At 37.0% G+C, this 23,785-nt stretch overlaps 1 protein-coding gene across 2 annotated transcripts in view; it reads right to left on the reverse strand.

Annotated features, from left to right (window-relative positions):
• Positions 1-23,785, reverse strand: part of FOCAD (focadhesin) — a 90,123-nt gene continuing 66,338 nt past the window's right edge. For both annotated transcript variants that reach the window (XM_077171132.1, XM_077171133.1), the window contains exons 26-45: positions 23,168-23,276; positions 22,541-22,657; positions 21,937-22,175; positions 20,410-20,499; positions 17,510-17,657; positions 15,587-15,706; positions 14,602-14,724; positions 13,432-13,509; positions 12,994-13,065; positions 12,724-12,826; positions 11,898-11,978; positions 10,719-10,847; positions 9,584-9,699; positions 8,097-8,357; positions 7,395-7,484; positions 5,706-5,883; positions 4,207-4,319; positions 3,026-3,277; positions 1,808-1,883; positions 1-434 (exon numbers count right to left, since the gene is read on the reverse strand). In XM_077171132.1, the coding sequence (XP_077027247.1) occupies positions 361-434; positions 1,808-1,883; positions 3,026-3,277; positions 4,207-4,319; positions 5,706-5,883; positions 7,395-7,484; positions 8,097-8,357; positions 9,584-9,699; positions 10,719-10,847; positions 11,898-11,978; positions 12,724-12,826; positions 12,994-13,065; positions 13,432-13,509; positions 14,602-14,724; positions 15,587-15,706; positions 17,510-17,657; positions 20,410-20,499; positions 21,937-22,175; positions 22,541-22,657; positions 23,168-23,276 (2,569 nt within the window). In that variant the 3' untranslated portion in view covers positions 1-360. The remainder of the gene's footprint in view (positions 435-1,807; positions 1,884-3,025; positions 3,278-4,206; positions 4,320-5,705; positions 5,884-7,394; positions 7,485-8,096; positions 8,358-9,583; positions 9,700-10,718; positions 10,848-11,897; positions 11,979-12,723; positions 12,827-12,993; positions 13,066-13,431; positions 13,510-14,601; positions 14,725-15,586; positions 15,707-17,509; positions 17,658-20,409; positions 20,500-21,936; positions 22,176-22,540; positions 22,658-23,167; positions 23,277-23,785) is intronic.

The raw sequence follows: 23,785 nt of genomic DNA on the forward strand, positions 1-23,785 counted from the left end.
TCAAATTTTACTAGTTTGTTTTATTCTCAGCCATTCCTTCAAAGCTCCCACGAATTAAAGGAATATTCGTTCCAGCTCTTGAGGTTCCCAGATGTCACTGAAACAATTCAATTGAAACTGAATGCGTACTTTTCATTTAGATTCAGCATATTTGCAAAACAGTAGCACATCACTTAAAGACAAAATATTGTTTTTCATAGGAATTTTTGTGATGAAGCAAAAGGGTAAAAAAAATCCAAACCCAATTAAAAATCTTGTGATAGGAATTGTCTTTGAAATACAGCTTCTTGATGCCTGAGTAATAATAATATGTTTTCAAGTACGGACAGTTTTCTTCATTGGATAAGGTATGGTGTGCAGCTACCACCCATAAGCTTTAGTCCATACTGCTTTCTTCTTGAACTCTGCAAGAGACCTCAAGGCCAGAAGTGTAACTGTGAAGACAGGGACAAATTACATTAAATTGTGCAGTCCAAATGAAAAGATGCGACAGTATTCTTCCTAGTAATTTTACTAGCACAGGTATAGGTTTAGTTCTCCTTTTACTGACTCTTTTAATAATTCCGTCACTTGTGGTGATGTACTAGCCCTTCCTCTGCTTTGCAGCCCATCTCCTACTGAAATCATATCACATCATCTTCTAATTAGTCTATCACTTAAGCACACAGATCAACCAACATTGCAGAAAGCTCAAATTCAATGAGCAATAATGCAAGCCAGGACATAGGAGGCACTGGGAACAACAGAAGCACAAAATCTTAAGTCCTCTGCTCAATTCACTGATTGGAAATGCAACTCACTGATTTCTTAATTCAATTTGAAAGAATCATGTGTTTAGACAAAATCCAGTTACCAACCTAGTCACAGTCTAGTTATTCAGAAGGAAGTTTCATGTTCTAGTATGCAAAAGGAAAAAAATGGGAAGCTCAGAGGGAACAGTGACTTATAGAGATAAGTCTGGGCATACTGATAATATATGGTGAGTATCAGAACTCTCTGATGTACAGAAGAGGTTCTCCAACAGCCCTTAGCATTGCTTCTGGTGGAGATTAGCAGACATTACAGGGGAATTTATCAGAGTGACTAAAACTGCAGACATCAAAACAAGGGTAATTACCCTATTAATGCAAATAACTCAATAACTGGATTTCAAGAAGCCTTGTTTAGGTCTAACAAATCAGATGGTACAAAGGAAGTGCATTGTGTTCATGGAGAGAAGCACAAATGCACTTACCTCACTTGCAAATATTTGTGGTGTCCTCTTAAAATTATTTGCACAGATCCTACACATGTAAATAAGCAATACGATGCATGCTAGGGCTGCAACTCCTACCATAACTCAACATATTGTCTACTTTCCATCTTTCTTTTCATGCATCTTTTCAGCAATCCTTATTTCTCTTTCCTTTTTTCTCAGACCCCTTTACTAGGCTGTCCTAGTTCACCTCCTACCCCTTCCACACAGCGCAGTCCTTACTTGCACCTAAGTTATGTGATTTGTATTCTAGCACTAGAGGATTTCCCAATAGTATGCTGCATCTTTTTTTTAAGGGTAACTTCAAAAACAACAGACAGATCTATCAATGAAATAAGCTTGTGTACTAGATGTACCTCTAAGTCCTTTGGACCCTAAGTGCTACATCATAAGCATTGGAAGATGAAACAGCAAATGTAAAGTGTTACAGACAATAATGTCAACTTACCTGTGATAATTACCTCAAAGACAAAATCTCACTCCTTATAACAACTGAATTTTGATCTATTCTGTCTGTTATAGAAAAATGAGGCCAAATTAAAAATATATTACCTTTCAGCAGGTCCATGGTAGATTTTGATAATGCTTCCTTAGGACATTCCATCATATTGATCAGCCATTCAATAAACTGAAGATAGAAATACAAAAAAAAATCTGAATTAAAAAAGCTTCTGTATCAGAACACGATGAATTATTTTCAGTTTGACAGACAACATTTGATTTCTGCTATATTCAGTTATCTAATCAGAGACAGTGGCCAATGAAGCTTCTGCCCAAAGTAAACAAAACACCCTTGAGTACATCTCCCTGTCAACGCAATTCTTCCCATAGTTGGATCTGAAACTCCCTTTGTTCCTTCTCATTATGTCAGCAATAATTCTTTGTAAGAAGAAGGCACATTAAACAGCTTCCCTCCATCTTGCCTGTTCATACCTTTAACCTATTAATATAATTCTTTCTTATCAGTCTCTTGTCCAAATGTTTTACTTCAGAACTCTTATTGCCTTTGTTCCTCTTTTGACCTCTCTCATTTTTTGTTATTTTTTTCTGGCAGTGCAGGGTGCCTGGATGACAATATGGTATTTAAACTCATAAGGATGATTTTCAGGGCAAGGCCTCACATTCTTCCTTAAAACCTAATTAGGCGCTTGCATACTAACAGCTCACCCCTGCATTCCTCTGACATTCTGAATTCTGACTTCAGGGGTAACTCTGAGCACAGATGCATGCTCAGAGAGTTCTCAAGAGATTCCAGTTTGCACAAGACAGCTAACTATTAATCTATAGATCAATAACAGTACTTCCACATATAGCAACTACATGAATTGCACAGAAGGTTTGCCAAATTAGGCCAAATTTTCCACATTTATTTTCAACTCATACTTCAAAATAAATGACACATACTGCAAACTGTGAAGAAGATCTTTGATTGCTCTGAATTTACAGTTTGGTGTGTCCAGCTGCAGAGGATCCTTTCAGTGTTTAAAACACAGACTTGCTACCAGCAGCTCCCAATTCTCTTCTCCTGGCTGTATTTTCTTAAGAGTTTGACTCCCAGCTTTGGAATTTTATATTTTTTTTGCAACTCTCAAATTTTACTTAAGAAACTACTTTCATATCTGATTAACAATAAAGTGAGATCACAATTGAGATGCAATAAAATATAGAGGAAATAACTGCTCTATCTAAGATCCAAGGTGACTACCAAAAATGGGGTGCTTTCTCATGTAAAGTGAGATGCTACTCAAATTGCACTACATGCAATTTTACCTTCTGTGTTTGTTCTTTCCATGGTTCTTTAGCCAGCAAAAGGGAAAGGCTACTTGGAAGGAGAGTGAGAGTCTCTTGCACAGCAAACTTGTCAGTGGGGTCCTTGCCAATGTGCTCCTCATATAATTCTGGTGATACCATGTGGTGTTTCCACAGTGACCAGTCAGCACTGAGGCCAAGCAGTAATGGTGCACCATGGTCAGCCCAGGCCAAAACAGAAGCTGCAAACAGCCACATGAGGAAATCTATGCACTAAACAGGGAAAAGACAAAAATGCACTTCATTAAATGAATAATACAGAAGGAGAAAAAAAATTTAAAAACCTCACAAAAAAAAAAAAAAAAAACAAACCAAAAAAAACCACCAACAAAAAACCACAAAAAACTCATCCAAAAAAGAAACCAACCAAAGAAACCCAAGACCAAAATCCAGATGATGACTTGCTCTTAAAAACAATCATCTAAAAATTCAGGCAAAATTCAAAATGCAAGAACTAAAAAGTTTTTAATATCCTTCTATGCTTTGAAGAGCATAAGCCTCTTTTTAAATTCAAACTAAAATGTCCACATAAAGAAAAGTAAAATCACACTCTTCTAAAATCATCTTTTAGATTAAAGCTGATCTACAACTCACTTAAAATGGGGAAATAACTTTTTCACAGCAATCTGACTGTTGAGGGAAATCAGAGATGGTCACCCTTGTGATCCTTGCTATAAATGGTTGGGAAATATTGCAGCAATATAATTAATGCCCTTCTGATCTAAGCAGCAGCTTATTTTATGTCCTCAAACAGAAGATCTAAAATTGGTGAACAACATAATTTCTTTAAAACTGTCCAAGCCCTCTCAGAACCAGAAACTACACAGTTCTGACCTGCCTAGACAGTTCTATTAGTGAATTCAGAATTTTCCTTCAATTGTTCTAAATACAGTAAATTTTAAGGAATTATTTCCTTTACTTGCCTTAAGGTTCCATCATAACTTAAACATAAAAGTTATTTTAAAGTAAGAGTTTTAAATACACATTCATTCACAAAAATTGTGAAGATCTTCTCTGTGGTGGTGAGATCACAGTCTTCTAAAATACAAAGCATGGGGAATAATGCTTATTACTGCAGAAAAATGTGAAATATATCAGAACCTCCTTCTGTCCTTGCACCAAATAATTTTCACAGCCATTACCTCTTTCAGATCAACCTCTTTCAGATCACCATTTTGTAAGGGTATTGACTTGCATGCTACATTTCTGATGTAGCCCATCAGGTCTAACAGCCAGTCCATTCTTTTCAGAACTCCTAGAAAAAGAAAAAGAAGACTGACTCATGTCAAATACTAGAACGCATTGCTTTTCATTAAAAAACAAGCACAGAAAATCACTATAGCAGGAAAGTACCAACTGTAGAAGAACAAAGATCATCAACACCACTACCACATCTGATTAATTCTGCCACTGACAGAAAACATACAAGCCCTTAAATAGTACGGAAACGCTGCTTATAATGCAGGCAACACATTGAACACATGCACACACACACACAAAAAAAAGCGAGAAAAAAAAAACAAAACACAAAACCACAAACAAAAGACTGAATGAGAATTATTTCACATAATGACAGCCTGTAGGACCAAGTATGCACATATGACTGCTACAGAATCCTAAAGCCTCCCTCGATGTGCAAATTACTGTGAAAATGGTCCTACAGTGTTGAGAGGGTCAGTAAACTGTGGTCAAAGCATGAAAATAAAATCAGCCCTTAATTCATCTCAAGGATGGAAGACATTTCATTGATTCAGATTCTGCTATCCATAATCTGTTCTACCACCTAGAAGCTCACCACCAAGACCACATACAAGTGCCTCCTTTCATGCTGTCTCCTCTTTTACCCAAAGAATCCTCACTTCACTCAAGTAAAACTTACTACTGCTTGAAGTTCTTCAAACACAGTTGGCAGCTAAAGCATCTGGCAATATAATGCTTTGAAGTTGTTCAGTGAACACAGGCAGACAAAAACCTTTCTGCCATGAAAATGAGACCTCATTCTTGTATCTTTCTGTTCTTGTTCCATATCTTCCTGTGTGTTTCTCCTACTTCTCCTGCATCAGCCCCTATACTTTGTCAGACCCATAGCTGAGCCAGCCCAAATCATTAACCCACCAGATGACTATCTGGTATAGTTATGAGGAGGAAAAAAAAGGAAATTTATTTCCTGTGTTAAATCAGTGCAAGGAGTTCAGGAAAGAAAGTTATGTCCCTAGTTCAACCAGTCTCATGGGAACATCCCCCACCTTCTGTGTCACATACTGGTAAGTCAGATTTTAGGTCAGAAGGTTAGCAGAGTTGCAGTATTGAGATGTACAGATGTACTATGTACATCTGTAACACTATCCTAAAAAGAGTGGGAGATATAGATCTAGTTAAAATTCTGGTCTGTAAACCACATTGATGAGACAAATGACTTGTAGTTGGACCACAGAAAAAGAAGTAACTGGAGTAAAACATAAATGCAAAGTTTGATACAAGTACTTGAATAATAAAAGAATTCTGAAGACAGTAGTTTCTAATATGGAAAAATTTGGAAACACTTTGGTTAAATCATCTTAAAATTATTTTAAAGGAACCAGTGTAGATTCATAAATATCTATTGATTGCATTGTTGATTCTTCTTTAAGCCTAATTTTACCTGTATTTTCATGTCTCACAATGCGAGCATGATAGAAACTATGCAAGAACATCCATAAAATATTTTCCTTCTGGTGATATCCTGCCACAATATGAATCACGGCACTCAAGTTCGTCAGAGGCAATCTGCCTTGAGAAACTAAATACACTTTCACAAACGTGGCCTTCTCCATATTGTTCTGCAAATGCAATAAAAAGAAAAGTTAAATTTAAAGGTACATTTCTTGTGGGAACAGTAAATTCTGCCTTCTTTGTAAAAAAATTAAGAAACTCTGAATAACTAGTAGGCTTCATTTTCCTCAAGACATATTACACAGAAGACTGTACATGCTACTTGAACTTTACACTGTTCAAAATAGGCCAGCAAAGTAACTCAGTACAGCTTGTTTTCGTACTGCTTTAAATTTTACATTCCCCTTTGAAATGGAATGAGCCAGCTTAACAGTTCTGGACACTCAAGTCTTCTTGCAAGACAGATACACTGTAGTGACAAAAAGAGGTTTTCTTAAATTATGTTTTCCAGTGTGAAATAAGAAGTGAAAAATACAAGGAAATGACAGTTCAGCTTCCACAACCTATTTGAATGCTTGATGCTCTAGTGAATTTCATAGCAGACAGAACAGGGGGCTTCAGTCAAAGATGTTTGTTTTTAAAAGCTTGATCTGAAAACATCAAGTTCTTCCACACAGGTCACTTCCTTAGCATTTCAGCTGCTAAGAATTCCACTGCTAATTGATTCCACTGGTGAGCTACAAGACAAAAACTTTTTTTATTCCATTATCATCCTCAGTCATCTTGTCCACCAGGAAACATTCTGCGTGTGAATGTAAATATAGAACATAAAGTCAAGAATGAAAGGTTTTTCAGTCAGTTACTTCACATTTTTAACAGAAGCACAGATGCACCAGTTCCAGGACAGCTAGTCACCAGGATCCATTTACAGTCCAGTTTCAAGCAGGTGGGTATATTAACCAAAGAGGACTGCTAATATTAACCAAGTGGTCTGCTGTTTGCATCATTGGTCTGAGATTTAGAAGATATAACACCACTCTGGTTCACACCATTCCTGTTCTGCTAAGAGAAGTAATTCCCAGAATCAGAGAATCAGTTAGATTGGAAAACACCTATGAGATTATTAAGTCCAACATATGATTCAACAATACCATGTCAACAAGACTTCAGCACTGAGTGTCACATTCAGTCTTTCCTTGAACACCTCTAGGGACATTGTCTCCACCATCTCTCTAGTGTGGCACTCCCATTCTAAGGTCTAATCACACTATCTGTGAAGAAGTTGTTCCTTATGTCCAGCCTAAACCTCTCCTGGTGCAGCTTAGGAGAGACAGGAGTGCAGCTTTGCATCTTCTCATCCTGTCTGGGACTGGTTGCCTGAGAGAAGGGGCCAACCCCCACCCCCCACCTCACCTAATTAGTTAAGACTCTCTGGTTCAAATGTGCCAGGTGAAATCATGAGTATTTCAGTCTCTTTGAGAAAGTTTGGGATATGGATTCTTATCACTTCTGCTACTCTCTACTGCCTGCAGATTAAATCCAAAACACTCTTACCAACATGACAAGTAAAACAATTAAATGCTCCCAGTGAGCTAAAATAGTCTGGTGACAATAGAAATTACAAGGTTGCTTGTTTCACATGATCTGGTGATAAAAGAGCATAATTAAATAAAATTACCTTGGGGATCTGGACAATGCGATTGATCTCTGAATCACCCATTTCTGAAATACATCTGGCTACATCGATATACATCTCCAGTTCACCTCTCTGCAAACAGAAAATTAAATGCATGTCTATTTCTGGCTTTCTTCATTATAAAAATTGGTGAGTTTAGGAACTTGTTAATGATAATTATGAATAATTAATCTATCTTCTAGCCTCACCTAATCTATTTTAGAAATTCTGTACTTGCTGAGGAATTTGACGTACATCAATATACAAAAACAATGGTATTTGAATACTTTTAAAGAATTTATTTTATTTTTAATGGCAAAGTGCCATTCTTTGGAAGTATTTTCTGTAGCTAAATAGCTTCTTTAAATCACTGTGAGAAACTGAATCCTCTGTGGGGAAAAAGAAAGCCTTCTCATTGTTCACTTCTCTTTCATTAAAATTTATTTCGGTACTAATACTGTAATTTTCCATTACTGAATCCTTTATGAGGGAGGAGTGCACGTTAGATTGGTTTCACAACATCATATTCTAAAATAACAAAAAATAAGTTAAAATGAAATTATGCTGTTATTTTAACTAATATAATTAAAAATTGTATATCTAATTAATGTTTTGAATCTGATGTATCAGTGCAAAAAGATGGGCCTTATCACCATTAAAAAAATACCTAGTGCAGTGTTCATACACCTCATTCATACTCCTCACCTGAACCTCATTTGGAAGAAGCTCATATATCTTCTCCACAGCCTGACACAAAAAGCTCCAGCAAAACTGGGCAGGGTTGGGAAGTTTCATTGCCTGGATGAGCCCCTGTAGAACACACTGGCAAATTTCTGGGTTTTTCGTGCGGTTCTTCACTTCAAATTGTTGTATCAGAAGCACTTCTGTAAAAGACTGCAGTTTGTCTTCTGCAACATGTTGCATCCACAGCGACAGGGACATGAAAAGATATTTCTGAGTTTTCATCTGAAAAGGAAAAATTTTTGCTCCATTTCAAATTCTAGCTCTTCATTGACTTTGAACTATTGTTGGATAAAATTATAAAAAGAGTGGCTCAAACACGACTTATAAAAGCACTTAAAGTCATAGATATTTCTCAGGTCTTTTCTTCTTCCCTTTTTGTCATGAATTTTTTGAATTAAAAAGAGTTCAAACATGTCAATATTCTGTTTTCATTAAAAACTGAAGAACTCACTTTCAATGAACCTTAGACATCACATCCCCATATGGACAGGGCAATATTTTTACATGGCGCCCACTGCATTCTTACATAAAGCATACAGACTGTCTAGACAGTCAGTGACAGAAGTATGATAGCCATAGAAACATGAACATTGCTAGCTAGTGAAGAAGAATTAATAACCTGTACAAAATGCAGAGCTTAGTTCTCTGTGGCTCATCTTATTTTGTGACCTCAAATTCCCACTGCAGCTGGAAAAGTGGTAGTCAGAAATAAAATCTCTTTTTTTGGTACTTAGGAATTATGTACCTTAAAACTACCAGCAAATATTTGCATATCTAAGACAAATGAATTAAAACAAAAAACATTTCTTGAAGAGATCACAGAAACAAGCAACTAATTTTCTGAGAATTGTCATGAATCTGCTCCTGAACTTGGATAAAGGAACAGAAATGTGCAGTCAAGTATTCTGTGGGATTCAGGGAGTTTAACATACCGCACCATGGAATCCACCTTTCAATTCCAGAAGAACAGAAAAGCAATGAAGGATAAGACCAAATCTGATTATACTGTAGGTTAGTCTGTTGGGTATCTACAAAATTAAGGCAAGGTTCTCAAGACATAGCTTTTTTTACTAGTTAGCTAGATCAAGAGACCTTGCTAGAAAAAGTAGGTAAGCTTTTGGACAGATTAGAGTGGACCTTTTTTTAAAGACATTTAACTGGTAAAAATAAAGATACTTTTTCTCCCTACATGCCACGCTTTATGTCTCCTGTTTATCAGCACTATAGGTCTTAAGCAGTAAAGAAAAATGAGTGTAGCAGGTCTTAAGTCTGCCTTGAATTTCAAGGCCCCATAATAACCTCTCTCTCACTATAAATACTCACTAAATGGTATTTCTGAAGAATTATGAACCCAGTAATCCTTTTCTGGTGAGACACCTAAACATTGTCACTGAGGAATTTTATATGAAAGAGGTGCTGAGCTTCCACAAGTTTTCTGACATACGTACACTGAGACTGTAGATAAGGGGAGGTGCCACCCACATCCCTAAAAGCATAGCTGCATTTTGAGATGACTGGGCCTGTGTCACTGCCAGTTCAAGGCAGAGATGTTTTACCTCATCACCTAAAACAGAAGAAAACAAACTAAGTTATAAAGAAATATTTTCCCTTTAAATTTGTTCTCAACTCATAAAATAAAGGAGAGCTATTGTTCTACTAGAGCATTACAACTTATTTTTCTAAAAATCCCACTTAAAGGATTTTATCATACACATAACACATACATTTTTTAACACATACATATTAGAAGACTCTTCTTTACATTCATGCACTTTCAGCAAGAAGTATCAGCATTTGTTCAAGTTATTTCAATTCACTCAGGAACAAAAATGTGGGAATGCTAAGAAAAGTAAAAATTAAAAAAAAAAACCTCCTCCTTGCCAAATAAAGTCTATATTTAATGCACAGAAGGGAAAATGAGTCAATATTCCTGGACTATGATGCTGTCTGAAATATAAAACAGCCACAAAATAGATGTACTGTTTCCTCTGAAAATTCCTTGATTTACAAAAGTAAGACTCCTAAGTGAAAAGCAGGAATAAAAAAAACTCTCCAGACATTTAACAAGTTTCAGCTCTTCATAAGAATGGCAGACCTCAGTATAGGAATCTTTTTCGACTATTTTGAAAATTATTACCCTGTGTAATTTAGGAGAAAGTGCATTTCAAATTAGTGACAGCTAGATGAACTACCAAACAGTTCACATACGTGAAAAAGTGGCATGCAGGCTCTAACATGGGCATTGCACCAAGCATTTACCAGTTACTGATAACAGGATACAAGTAGTTGAGTTTTATGATGCACTCTTATATAAATAGTTCAAATGAAATGTTCAGGCCACTTTCACCAACATTTTAGGGGACTTCTCAGCTCTGATCTTTAGTTGTTCTTCAGTTAAACAGTATCCACATGGTGATGACAAATATATACTTGCAAACACTGAAAAGTCAGTCTTGAAAGCATAATAAAACTAGCCACTGCACTAACTTCAAGTCCTGAAGAGGGCTCCAAAGTTTGTAAAAGCATTAGTAAAGAACTCTTGTGACAAATACAAAAGTCTTAATGGAAAACTACTACTCTCACCAAAGTCCAGCCTCATCAAAGGAGAAAGAATGGATGCCCAGTTTACAGGGGGATACTGATGGCTTTCTCCAACTAATGCAATGGGTGCCAGTGCTACTTTCACCAGTTCAGCTGGGACAGATTCAGGGCCTAGAACAGAAGATTCAGAGTCTGAATTGTATACACACATATTTGGCTGAACAGCTTAGCAAAGAATGTGAACACTATACTGAAGTTCAAGCTCTAGTAAAGAACTGAAAAGTGTTACAAAATCACTGTTACTTCCTTTTGCATCTGAGAATTAGCCATTTCATTTATAATGAACAGATACATTTTTAATGTCCTGTCAAACTGTTTTTTGTTAGTAATAAACAGAAACTTTCTGGTCCCTTTTTCTTGAGTAAATTTACAAGTTAATTATAGATATTCCTCATCTTGTAAGGTAGTATTTTTGCATTTCTTAATGGAAGAACAGCAGTTTTCTGACAATGCTTTCGTTTCTCATCTTGTAGATGCAGGCCAAAAGAACAGTCAGATAAGTGCTAACCTTTGCTACATATCATGTTAACTTACGTCATCATAAGTTAACGCAGTCCTCCTGGAATCAAAACATAGGCATTTTAACCACCATTTAAAGCAAAGCTTGCTTCATAGGACAGCAGTGAGCTCACTTAACTCCACATAGAAGCAATCCTCTCTATCCTCCTTAAGACTACTCTGAGACATCTCTTTTACCAGGCTTCCTCATGTAAGACCACACTTTATTCAGGCCTCTTTGCATCTATCCCAGCAGTAATCTGTTTAATACCACTCTGTTACAGAGAATCTTAATCCAGCATCACTTAAACAAGGGGCAGCATAAAGTTGGTCTGATGATGGAGTATTAACCTGAGCATACAGGCTAACACTTAAAAATTATTAGACTTTCCTTCTCATAGGGAAGAAACATCATCTCACCAACAGAGAGAAGAGAAAAGGGTTTTAAAAGACAAAAATCAGGTGGAGAAAACTAAAGTCCTAACTACACAATATTAACTTATCTTTTTGATTGTAATTAAATTTCTTTTTTAAATACCTCACTTTAGCGAAGTTTAAATTTGTACTTAGAAAAGTTCTCTTAGCAAATAAAAACAAGTGTTTAAGGTCATCTTTTATAGCCATAACAATTTTCCCAGAGTAATACTGTAGTTTGATCCTTACCTTTCTTTCCCCCTTCAATAGCAAAGTCAATGGCTGCCCTGATAAAGCTGTTTACAGGTAAGTAGCCAAAATCTGGAGGAACTGTGAAGATAAAAAGACTGCTTATATTCTAAAACATCATCAGCAAAATTATAACCTTCTGCTCCCAGGTAAATTTAAAGGCCAAACTGAGCTGTGTTTGAGCTAACTGATTCTGTAGGTGACTCAGAGTATTTAGACCACAAGACTGATGGACATATTGGCCTTTTCACCTTTAAGGCAAGCTAAACATTTCTGGTGGTGAGAGGTGCCAGATCTGAAAAAACAAATTCACAGATCAACTGAAAAGCCAGGGATATGAACTTCCTTAAAAATACATTGGGCACTGCAAGCTGGGCTTTGAAAGGGAGTGCTTCAAAATTTTAAGAAGTCTAATGGAGCAGAGACATTTCATATCTATCTAACCTTAGGCAGGAATGCGTGCATGCAGGAATACATAAGAGCAGAAACTTTGAAAGACTTTGCTCTGTGATGTTCATCTACATTTTGTATTTTTGGTTCCCAGATTAGTTTACACCAAAGCAAACGGCTTCAACTTCATTAGCTTTTGCTTGTTACTGGTATTTCATTAATTATTAATTATCCAGCCTTTACTTTACCAATGGATATTGAAACAACACTTAAAGTTAGCAATGTATCGGCCACCCGGAAAGGGCACAGCTAACCAGAGATCTGTTCTAGGAAAATACTTCTAAAATGTTAGTATTATCTCATGTGTTCCTCACTGTCTTTTTAGTGATGCGCTATTTCTACATGTTCTTTAAGAAGCAGTAATAAAGCATCTTACCAGATGCTCTGTTCTGGGTAGAAGACAAACAGGACATGTGAAGACGTCCCAGAAGTCTTGCTGCATTTGTCTGAAGACCAATCTGCTCAGAGAAACTAATTATCTGTTGAGACAATAAAGCACTAGTTAGACAAATTTCCCTACACTGGCTCATTCAAGCTGGACACAAACATTACGTAGCTCCTTTTAAACAGACTTGTCTTGCTTGTGCAAGGTGTGAAGGTATGCTAGTGCATTATCCAAAGGAGGAAATAGAGGCTACCTTCTTACCTGTGTAAGGGTTCTGATCACTTCATTCAGCTTACTTTGAAACTGTGAGGACTGAATGCTCTCAGATTTCAGCTGCAAGAGAAAAAGAGGTTAATTTTGTAAGAGACAAAAAAGAAGCAACAAATAGAAAAATTTCTGAAAACAGATTACATTTGCATTCATGCCTTTCTCTGGGAGTGGGAGAGAGAAAAGGGGAAAGCTTACATGGGCTGAAAACTTTTCCCCAGTGGCATTGCACATGGGCTATATGAAGGCAAAGGAACAAGTCCCATTTTACGCACTGCAATTCAATGTTGCTTGGTTTGTACCAAACATGAATTATTGCAAAAATGTGATGTCCTGGTTTACAGCCATTGCTGTAGGAATGGGAAGCATGCATCCCATCTTGCCTTCTATTTCTCCATGAGATTAAGGTACCATTTGCTTGCATATTCTGACCTGTATCATGGCTCCTTCAGAGCCCACCAGTGCAACCAGCCCACTGACAGCAGCCAGACGCTCCATTGTTGGAGAACCCTGGAAGCATAATTCAGGACCAGTGAGCCAATGTGATGACACAACACTACTGTAGGACTAAATGCTTGTTCTTCCAACTTAAAAAAATGACTACTATCACTAGCACACCTCTAATCCCAATAGCCTTTTCAGATCAGATTCCAGCATGGCAGATAATACTAATCCCTCTCTTGATGAATGAAAGCTTTATGAATTAAGGAATGAGCTTCCTCCTCACTCCTCCAAATCTGAAATCATCATGGATTGACAAATCATTTCTTTTCCTAGCACAATCTGTATTCCACAAAATATACCAGTGCAATTCAACTCAAAACCAGTTTCTTTACTGATAATTACCTTTAGCTGCAATCTTAATATGTAAGTTTAGAGTTTGATTTGGAACACCTAACTTTTCCAGATAAATTGAAATAATTTTAATGACTAAGACACTATAATCACACTTCTTTTTCTTTCTTTCTTTCTTTCTTTCTTTCTTTCTTTCTTTTTCTTTCTTTCTTTCTTTCTTTCTTTCTTTCTTTCTTTCTTTCTTTCTTTCTTTCTTTCTTTCTTTCTTTCTTTCTTTCTTTCTTTCTTTCTTTCTTTCTTTCTTTCTTTCTTTCTTTCTTTCTTTCTTTCTTTCTTTCTTTCTTTCTTTCTTTCTTTCTTTCTTTCTTTCTTTCTTTCTTTCTTTCTTTCTTTCTTTCTTTCTTTCTTTTTTGACAAGCAGCACCTGATTTCACAAGACATTTTCACTTAATAGCCTAGACTTTATCCTTGGGCACTGTTCCAAATTAGTGAACATGTCCAAATTAAGACCTCATTGAGATAAGCATTTCTCATAAATTATCCAAATTGAAGAGAAACAGGGATTTTTTCCCTTTAGCAAACAGCCCAAAATTATCCTCTTGCTTCCAAATATCAAACAGCATATTCAGATAGTCCTAACTTTTCCTAACATCACTCCTTTCAAGAAGCAAAGAAAATTATGTTTTTACTGTTAATTTTAAACTGTACACCATCCCTTCCCCACCTCCTCTACCTTCACCTATGCAAAAAAACCCTAAACCAACAAAACAAGTACAAAAAGCAGGATATGCATAGAAACTCCTTTACCTCTGCAAGCACAATTTTTATCCAGGCTGGCATTAGTCTGTTACTCAGGTCTTCAGCTTTCCCATGACCACAAGCTGACAATCCATGTACTATTGCACCTAAAGCTAAAGCAAAACTGTAGGTCTGTAAGGTGAAAAAGAACTCATTAAAACAGATTTTACAAAGGAATCTGTATTTTTATACATTTATTATTGAAACATTACTCACATATTTATTATTTCCCAAAAATCTTTGCCTAGAATACCAGATACTTTATTTCAAGTGACATGGGATTTTCTAAGATTAAATCTTTGACACATAGAGCTTTGGTTTTAGAGCAGATTTTCTGACATGAAGATAAAAAGCTCTAGCACAGGTAGTTAGCTCTGACTTCCTAGTTTTTCAGATAAACATTCTGAACAATTGATTAATATAACAGCAGGCTTTGATTCAAAATGGTTGCCTCCCCTGGCTCCTTCATTTCCTGGCAAACATTAACCAGAAAAGAACTTGCACTAAAATATTGATATTATTTTTGGCAATTTGAGGGGTACCCTAGGGATGAAACACACACCTGTAGGAAGCTGTGGCTATGTTTATGGTTATGCACTGTCAGTGGTTCAGGCACAGCAAAAATTCAGAACAGCACAGTTGATATATTTTCCCACCAAGAAAAAGAAATTATAGAAATATGCTATAAAAGAGACAAAAAATGGCAAGATACAGGGACTAAAGACATGAAATGTAACAATTTCTCTTCTAAATGCAATCAAACACATGCAACTTGTTTTTATTTCACTGTCTGGTAATTGCTATATGCATTAATGAATCAAGTGGTAATCTTAGTAATTGTGCGGTATGCAAAATACATTCATCAATATTAGTTAATGATGAAAGTGGAGCAACATAATTGTCTTGAATTACAGTTCGGGAAAAGCAGTATCCAATATTAAATAGATAAAGAGAGAAAGAAAACTAAAGCAAACCCCAAATACAGAATTATTACCTGCTGATTATTTTCTGCTAAGGTCCGTAGCTTGCTCATAGCCTTTTCAGCCTCAGCTGCTTCTATGATTCCAACACTGAAAGCAGAGACACAGGAACAGGCCACAGAATAGGCAAGTACCTGAAAAAAAATTTATTCCATTAACTAGTCTCTAATCAAGCTAACTGTAAACAAAGGTCACACTGAATAATGTGCCAGCATGACAGAAAAGATGTAACATTTTCAGTTTATACTTTCAGATATTTATTCCCTCACTGAAACACTCTTCATTGACCCTAATAATGTTAAACAAACACAACTAAAGCTTTGAAGTACCTCTGGTTTTACAGAGGTCAAACTCCTGACCTTCCACACAAATGTAGCTATTCTCTAAATACAAGTATCTGATCACTATTTATGTAAGCATACTCAGCATGCTGTGCTCCCATCACGCAGGTCCGCCAGGCCAGAAAATGAGCACGTAGAACTGTTTCTCACACACATCCCACAACACCAGCCTCCTATCCTTGCAGAAGGAATCACCAGCAACATTGCTTTTCTGTTCTTCTGCCATGGAGAATAAGTAAAGTCTGAACTACCAACAAAGCAAGTGTGCTTTGTTGTAACCTCCTCTGTACCAAAGTTAAGCAGCAGAACAGCACATGACTCTGAGGGAAGCAGAGAGCACCTTTTGCTGCAGCAGGCCAATGGGTTATATGGCAAATCACCTACAGTTCTGAAAGAGCCTCCTGTGCATCTCATATAGTAGCATTCATCCTAGAGTGCTGCCCAAATTTTACTCATCTCTACAAATCCTTACAGAAGTTTTAATTGCAAAGGGTAGGTTTTCTTTTTCTTCCCAAACTGTCCCATGATGTTAAACAGTTGCTGCCTTTCATCTCAGAAGTTGCTGTATTGAACTCAGTTTAATTTCAATAATGCACTTGAAGATCTCTGGGGACACATAAATTATTTCATAGCTGTAAGTAATTTTAATGCATGAACCGTAAGTTTCAAATGGCTAATCCTCAACACACATGTACTGCCAAGAAAATAAAACTCCATCTATGAAGATATTTAATAAAGAGCTTTCAGAACACTACCAACAGGGGGAAAAGTATAATCCTATCAATCTCTATTGACTCCTGTAGGAAAAACAGAGGATTATGCAACTCAACTGCTCAGCTGCTCCAGTCTTACATATATCATGTACAGACAGCATTGCTTTTCTCGTGCAAAACATCTGCTTGTTCTGATTTTTGTTTTCTGTGGCAAACTATTTGAATTTCATCAGTTTTCATTCTCGAGTTTTACCTCAGCAGAGTTATAGGCTAAGTACATGGACCATGTCAAAACTTACAGGACATATCCTGGGAAAAAACTCCCTGAAATGCAGGGCTCAGTTTAAGTGTTCAAAACATAAAGAAAACATAAATGGGACCACAGCAGCATGCACAAGTACAGAATTCACATTAGCTAGTGACACAAAATTTCAAAGAAATATACAGAAGGCATATTGAAGGACGAAGTATTAGCATTTAAGTTCTCTCTGAGAGTAACTTGTTGTCTGCTTTTAGTAGATCAGATGAGCAGTAAACAACTGTATGTAAGAGACCCATATTCATAGTTACTCATGATCCAACTTTCAACAGTTTTATTTGGGGTTAAGGAATTAAAGAAGACCTTTAAAGGATCATGTCTGTTATCTTTTCAGGCAGTTTCTTAATGTCTTTTCAAGATTACACATTATTCTATTCTCATTATTGCTGTTATTATCACTTTCTTTCCCAGCAGACTTAAACCCATATATTGTGAAAGAAAAAGCAGAAATTAAGCCTTCCAGTATCACAGATAAAAAAAAGTTTCAGCAAAAAGACTGTAATTATTAAAGAGAAGAAACAAAATAAAAGGAAGACTTAAAATTTGTGATAAAATAGCTCATACCTCTTGGACCCCTCTGCTTTGGTCCTCACTGCTGTCCAGGTATTTGTAGAGTTTTCGCAATGAAGCAGAAACATGCACTCGTGATTCTGTTTGGCTACTGTGACTCATAAATGAAAGAACAAGTCCTACTCCTAAAATACATCCAGTGCTTTAAGAGAAAACAAAAGAGAAAAGATTAAGTGTGCTTTGGCTGCTCTAAACTCCCCTTAAACCCTAATAAAGTTTGTGGGTAAGAAGACCTCTTGGCCTTGCCTGATAACTAGCCCTGTAGATAATTTATTACCACAGTCAATTTTGCAAATGGTTTTTATTTCACACATCATTTTCAAGAAACACCAGACGGAAGAAGAGCATAAGAAGAAAGTGTTTATTTAAATAATAAGTAAGCCCTACACATACAGCCTCACTATTCCTTCTGTCTCTGAAGAACCAGTAGCCCCAACAACAAATGCCATAAACTAGTATAAAGGAAGTATTGATCCAAATTTCTGTGTGTCCTGATAGTATAAACTAGGAAATCCCAATTAAACATACTAATTGCAGGTTCAATGAGTGTATTAGCATCTGCTGCTGTCAGACTCCTTCAAGAGCTGTTTCACTTGCAAAAGTAATAAAATAAGTCATTAAGCCAGAGAACTGCTAAGACGGCTTTCTTAGTCAGGTAAGAAATTAAGGTATTCACCTGCATTTCTTAACAGGAACGGTCAGGTGTGCATTCTAACTTGTACTAAAATTTGCATGGAGCAGCTTCATCAGGGCAGACATATCCAGCACAACTAACTATTTGATGCTGAGGATACTTGAAATTGCAACAAGAACATAGTTTCAAAGGACATAATTTAATAGGGCAGCTGGCACATACATCTCCACAGTCTCCACCTCTCTTTCAGATTTTTGTTCAGAAATTCCATTCTGGACCAAAGATCTTTTACTAAATTCTGCATATGTGCTCCCATAACAAGTTCTAAGTCATCAGGTTTGTCAGAAAACTTCCAAACAATTCTGGCTTCCATCATGAGATACTAAAACATAGCAGACACTTATTTCATCAGTTTTCATTCTCAACATGATCTCTCACTGGCACACATCCCCAGTTGCTCTTATTTGTAGATGATTTTTTTTCCCCTGTGCACATCTCCCTGACACTGCTTGTAGCAAGCATCAAGCAGTCAAATGAACATGGCTAGGATCTTAGGCATTCTCCTATCCAACTTAAAAATGGCAAGGAAAAAAAAAGTTGCTGCTTTTACTCAGGTAGGTAAAAAACAGACATCTGAGAATAACTTCAGTCATATTTTTAAGATAATGTTTTGCAGTAACTGGGGATTAAAGACGATTGAGCATGGCTAGAAGACACAAAGGGGTGTCTTGGGAGTGATATTTTTTTCAGCAAAGACCAAACAAACGTTTTTAATCAACTGGTATATTTGAATTAATGACTAGCCAATAAAACAAGGGCATGGCTTATATACAAGAGTTCTAAATTCAAGTTTAGACCGCTGCTTGTTGACAAAACTACATAGAAAGAAAATAGAGTTTCTCATTAGAGCTATAGTATTTTATGTTATTCACTGTTAATAAAGACTTAAAACATAACTGGACACTAAAGCAAGAATAAAACTTCACGTTCTCTGCTCCACTTTTTGTAACTAACAATTGCTCTCATTTGGCTACCTTATTTGTGAGCTACATAAAATGAGTATTAGGTACATTTCATCTACATGATAGCTCAGATTTCCTAGCACATTTTAAGTGTTTTACTGCCAAAGCACCAGGTTGCAGGGAGTCCTGCCTTCCACTGGGCGCAGCCTGAGACTGGACAGTACTGATTACCACACCTGCACTGCTCAGCAGACCTATGCTCAAAATGTCAGCTTGTTTTTTGTGTAAAAGAAAATCACTGATTTAGCAGGAGTGAAACACTGGTGAAAATGTTCATGCCTCACAGCTGATCATGCCTTTGTCACACTGGATGAAAAGGCTGGAAAGGACCTTCCTTTGGAACAGCAGTTTACAAGTAGAAATGCAAAACTTGGACAACTCTGCAACATTTACAGCTCTACATTACTTCTTTGCTCACAGAGAGAACTTGTACTAGACACCTTTAAAAACCTTTAAAACCCACAGACAGCTCAAAAAACCCTCTCTTCAATCTTCCCTCTCCTGCTTGCCATTGTTTCATATTCTTCTGGCAACCTCTTGCTGCCGGAAAAGTCTGGCTTGGCTCTTCTCTGAGGCTTTGATCTCCAGCTAACAGGCTGCACAAACCAGCAGCAATAGGCACGACAAAGAGGTGCAGCTGGTAGAGTCTCTGTGTACTGTGTGCCTCACCCTGTGCCACTCAAAAGGCAACAGAAATCCTCACTAAGCTGTGCAGGTTCACAGCCCAATGGTGCACAGCTGTGACTCCTCAGAGCTTTTCAGAAAGTGCACTGGAGAAAGGAGGGCAAAGGAAAATGGGAATTATTGCTGTTTCTTTTGAACAGTGAAGAGCTGGGCAGAGAAATGCTCAAACTGAAAGAAAACCTTATGCACCTACACTGAGCCACTCAAGATACTGCAGTTCCTTCCCTGATTTGAAAGAGAAATGATTACTGTGGAAGAAACATCCTGCCATGCTAAGTTAGCTGTCTCATGGCAACTGACATGTGTTTTATTGTCTAAGGAGATTCAAGTTCTAACTGTAAAAACTTAAGCAATGTGTGACTGACTCTGTTTTAGGGAGCATATCTCCAAAGGGCGTTTCCAGCCTGCCTGAGCTGGTGATTATATGCAAGTACTCAGAACCTGCTGTCTCCTTGTCCTATCCTTATACTTTTCTGTGTAGAATTAAGAAAGAAAGTGTGAATTTAAAAAGTATAGTTCAAAATAAAGTATCACCAGTAATAAAGGAAACTCACTTGTACTCCAGACTGGTGTCAAAGCAACAGTTCTCCAACACATCCAGTGATTTCATCAGAACGAAGTTCATCTGTTGACCAGGTAAATCACTACAAAACCAAACCAAAACAGGAACAAAAAAAAAGATCCAATGCCTGACAGTAGGAGGAGGAACTTGATAAACATCACCTCAGCTAGATGTGTAACTATTCATAAGCTGAAAATTCATGACATTTCACACTATTAGCTCTCTCAATCTCTCTCCACCTCATTGCCTAACTTACTGATAAAAAAGACGCATTTATATCTCACTCCAAAGATGTCATACGTATACCCCTCTTATAAAACATATACTCAATTTTCATAATGAACTGGACATCTTTAATGGAAACTAGACCTATAATCTGATATAAGCTATAGCTACATTCCTATGAGTTTTGATTTGTTGCAATACAATGCTTTGAAGAATGTGTAAGATTAAGCTTTCAAACCATGCAGTGCAGTGAAAGAATAAAACTAGTCTGCAAGAAATGGTTAGAAAAATGTATTCACTTAACATCCCTCACCACAGAAATGAAACAAACACAAACCCCCAAAATATTGATTCACATACTCCAAATTACTGGGCTGATGTAACTTCATTCTCTTTAAGAGTCCTTTTAATGCTTGTAAGTAGCTCAGTTGTCCCACTGACTAAACATCCAAAGGTAGTCCATTCCCAAATTATGTGACTGGGTCAGTGGCAGCAAGGCATCAAGACACCAAAACATGAAGATTAGAATTCAGCAATGCTTCAGTTTTAACAAAATCAGATGCCTTAGAAACATTAGTTTCACTGAGCAAATTAACAATGACAACCAAATCTGTTTGGTACCTGTGCTTGTATACTAATTAAAAAATTTTTAATGGGTATACAAGAAGAAAAAAATCCCTAGTAGACAAAACTCTGGAGGACTATAAAGTCAAACCTACTTTTTAATTTCTCAGGAATCACCAGAAATTTGCAACTGAGGCCAACCTTTCTGAAAGGAAGCGTTTTCTAACAACTTCAGAATACCTGTGTGCTGCCAACACAGCTGTAACAGCATGCTTTAAAGACAGCTCATTACACTACTTCCATCCTTGCATTTGTAACTCACATGATGTAAGTGAACACTGTCACATGTCCAGAGCACCACTTACAAAGGAACCAATGAGGGCTGTGAATTATTTTACAACTATGTCTTCCAGAGTAACTAGTCCCATTTAAAAGAATGTCTGTTTTTCTTCTAGCTGACTGCTTTGCACTTTGTACCTTAGGATATTATGAAAATTAGTCACTTATCCTGAAGGAATGACAAAATACCTAGGATAGCTCTGGAGGGGGCTAAATTGTGGGGGGAGGGGGGGGAAGACTGATAATAAGAGGCACCATTTAAGAAACTTCACAAAGCCCTTCAAGAATCATTTGCCTATGACTTGTAAATACTTTAATTCCTCAGATCTTAAGGCCACATGAAGAAAAAGGAAGTTACCTATGCAACTACATTAAATATGGCAGTTCTCACCTGACTTTTTCTTCATATAAACGTGAGATGAACATCCCCAAACCGAGACCCATGTGGATTTGAACAGCTTGAGACTCGTCAGCATTTGGTTTCCCAGGTAACCTGTCAGTCAGCATACTCAGGACCTCCTCAATCTTTTCCTTGCATGATACAATGAAAATTGGCACCAGGAGAGACAAAGCTGTGGCTGCACAGGTTCGAGCTATAATACTAGCAGTATTTTCACCTGAGTAAGATTTCTAGAAAAACACAAAAATACACAAAAGATAGCATTTTTTTTCTCTTATGCCTTTTCAAGGCAACAACACTCAGCATTTGAGGAATTTAAAATAAACACTTACAGAGCAAACAGCAGCACAGATACATTGCAATCCAACATTCCCTGCATGTGGCTTTTACCATTTTGATAATAAAGACAAAAACTTAAAGCAAACACAAATATAAACAGAAAGTACAGTGAAAGAAAATTAACAAGAGCAAGAAGAGTCTTGATTTTCCCCTATTCCAACTACTATAGCTCAAACAGAACCAGGAAACTTCATTATTAGAACTCCAGGTATGAAATACAGATATATTGCCTTGCCTTTAGTACCACAGCACATACCTGGTAGAACCATGGGAAGACCTGACCTTTAGGCTGGTAGCGGCTATTCACAATACTCAAGAGGGTCTCTGTGACCATGGAAATCCATTGTTTCACAGGAATAAAATCAGGTTCCGTCTATAAAAATCAAACGCAAATAGTCATCATTATTTTTTCTTAGAGCAAGTTCTGCCTAAATAGAAGCTCAGCTGATGATGTTCCAGCTGTGATCCATCATGAATGAGATTATTTTGTCATTCCTATGTAGTGTAAGTAGCATCATTTATTTGTCAGTGCTGGCTCTCCAGACACTACTTTTGAACAAGTACTATTCAGTAGAGCCAAAAATTATGAAATTATGAAAAAGAGTTTGGCTGGCTCAGTGTCCATAGAGTGACCTCTATCTCATCTGTCAAAATGGCCAAATAAATGACCATTTAGACATTATGCTTCTTGTGACAAGGAACATGCATACTCTACCTGCTTCAATACCACAGAATCTGACAGATGGCATTCACTGAGTATGATGAAATTTGAACTTGAAAATGTAAAGTACTTCACATGCACTTACCAGCCCCCCCAAACACCTGGTCATATTACTTCTCTGTATTCCACAAAGAGAAAGGACCCTCTCCCAGATTCACTCACCTCAGGCACCCCTTCAGTGTCTGAAGAAAGGCTGCTTTCGTATTTGGCTACAGCAACTGCAAGGCCAGTTAAAGCAAAAATAGAGTTTCCTTTCACCACTGGGCTGTCTCTGAACAGAAAAAAAGAAAACAGTTATGAAACATGGTAGAGATGCTGGCAACAGAACATATTTATCAAAGCAGAAAAGTTATGCTACAGATGATCCACAAGGGAAGGTCTTTGCCCCTGGCAACTTCATCGGGCTCTCTTCTAGCTCAGCAGCAATCTGTTATATTTCATCTTCAGGAATTAGAGAAAGAATGGAGGGAAGAAGTGTTTCAGTCTTTTTTTTTTCTTGTCTGTCTTTTATATAAAGGCTACTACACACAAAGTTGGATAAAAGCGGAAGCTTTTTTCCACTATAATAAGGAATGCTACCAAGTAGCACTCACAGAAATGCAGTAGTTGGCCTTAGCTAGTACCATTTCCATAGAGGACAAAACAAAAACATCTTCAAATGGAGAATGCTGGAGAGGCAGATGCCACTTCATTGCAAGATGCCGCTTCACAGCATGAGAAGTTTTAGCAGAGCAGCCATTCTTATCAACTTAAAAAAAAGTTTTTGATTATTTCCTTACA

This window comes from Agelaius phoeniceus, chromosome Z, assembly GCF_051311805.1.
Source record: "Agelaius phoeniceus isolate bAgePho1 chromosome Z, bAgePho1.hap1, whole genome shotgun sequence".
NCBI classification, from domain to species: domain Eukaryota; kingdom Metazoa; phylum Chordata; class Aves; order Passeriformes; family Icteridae; genus Agelaius; species Agelaius phoeniceus.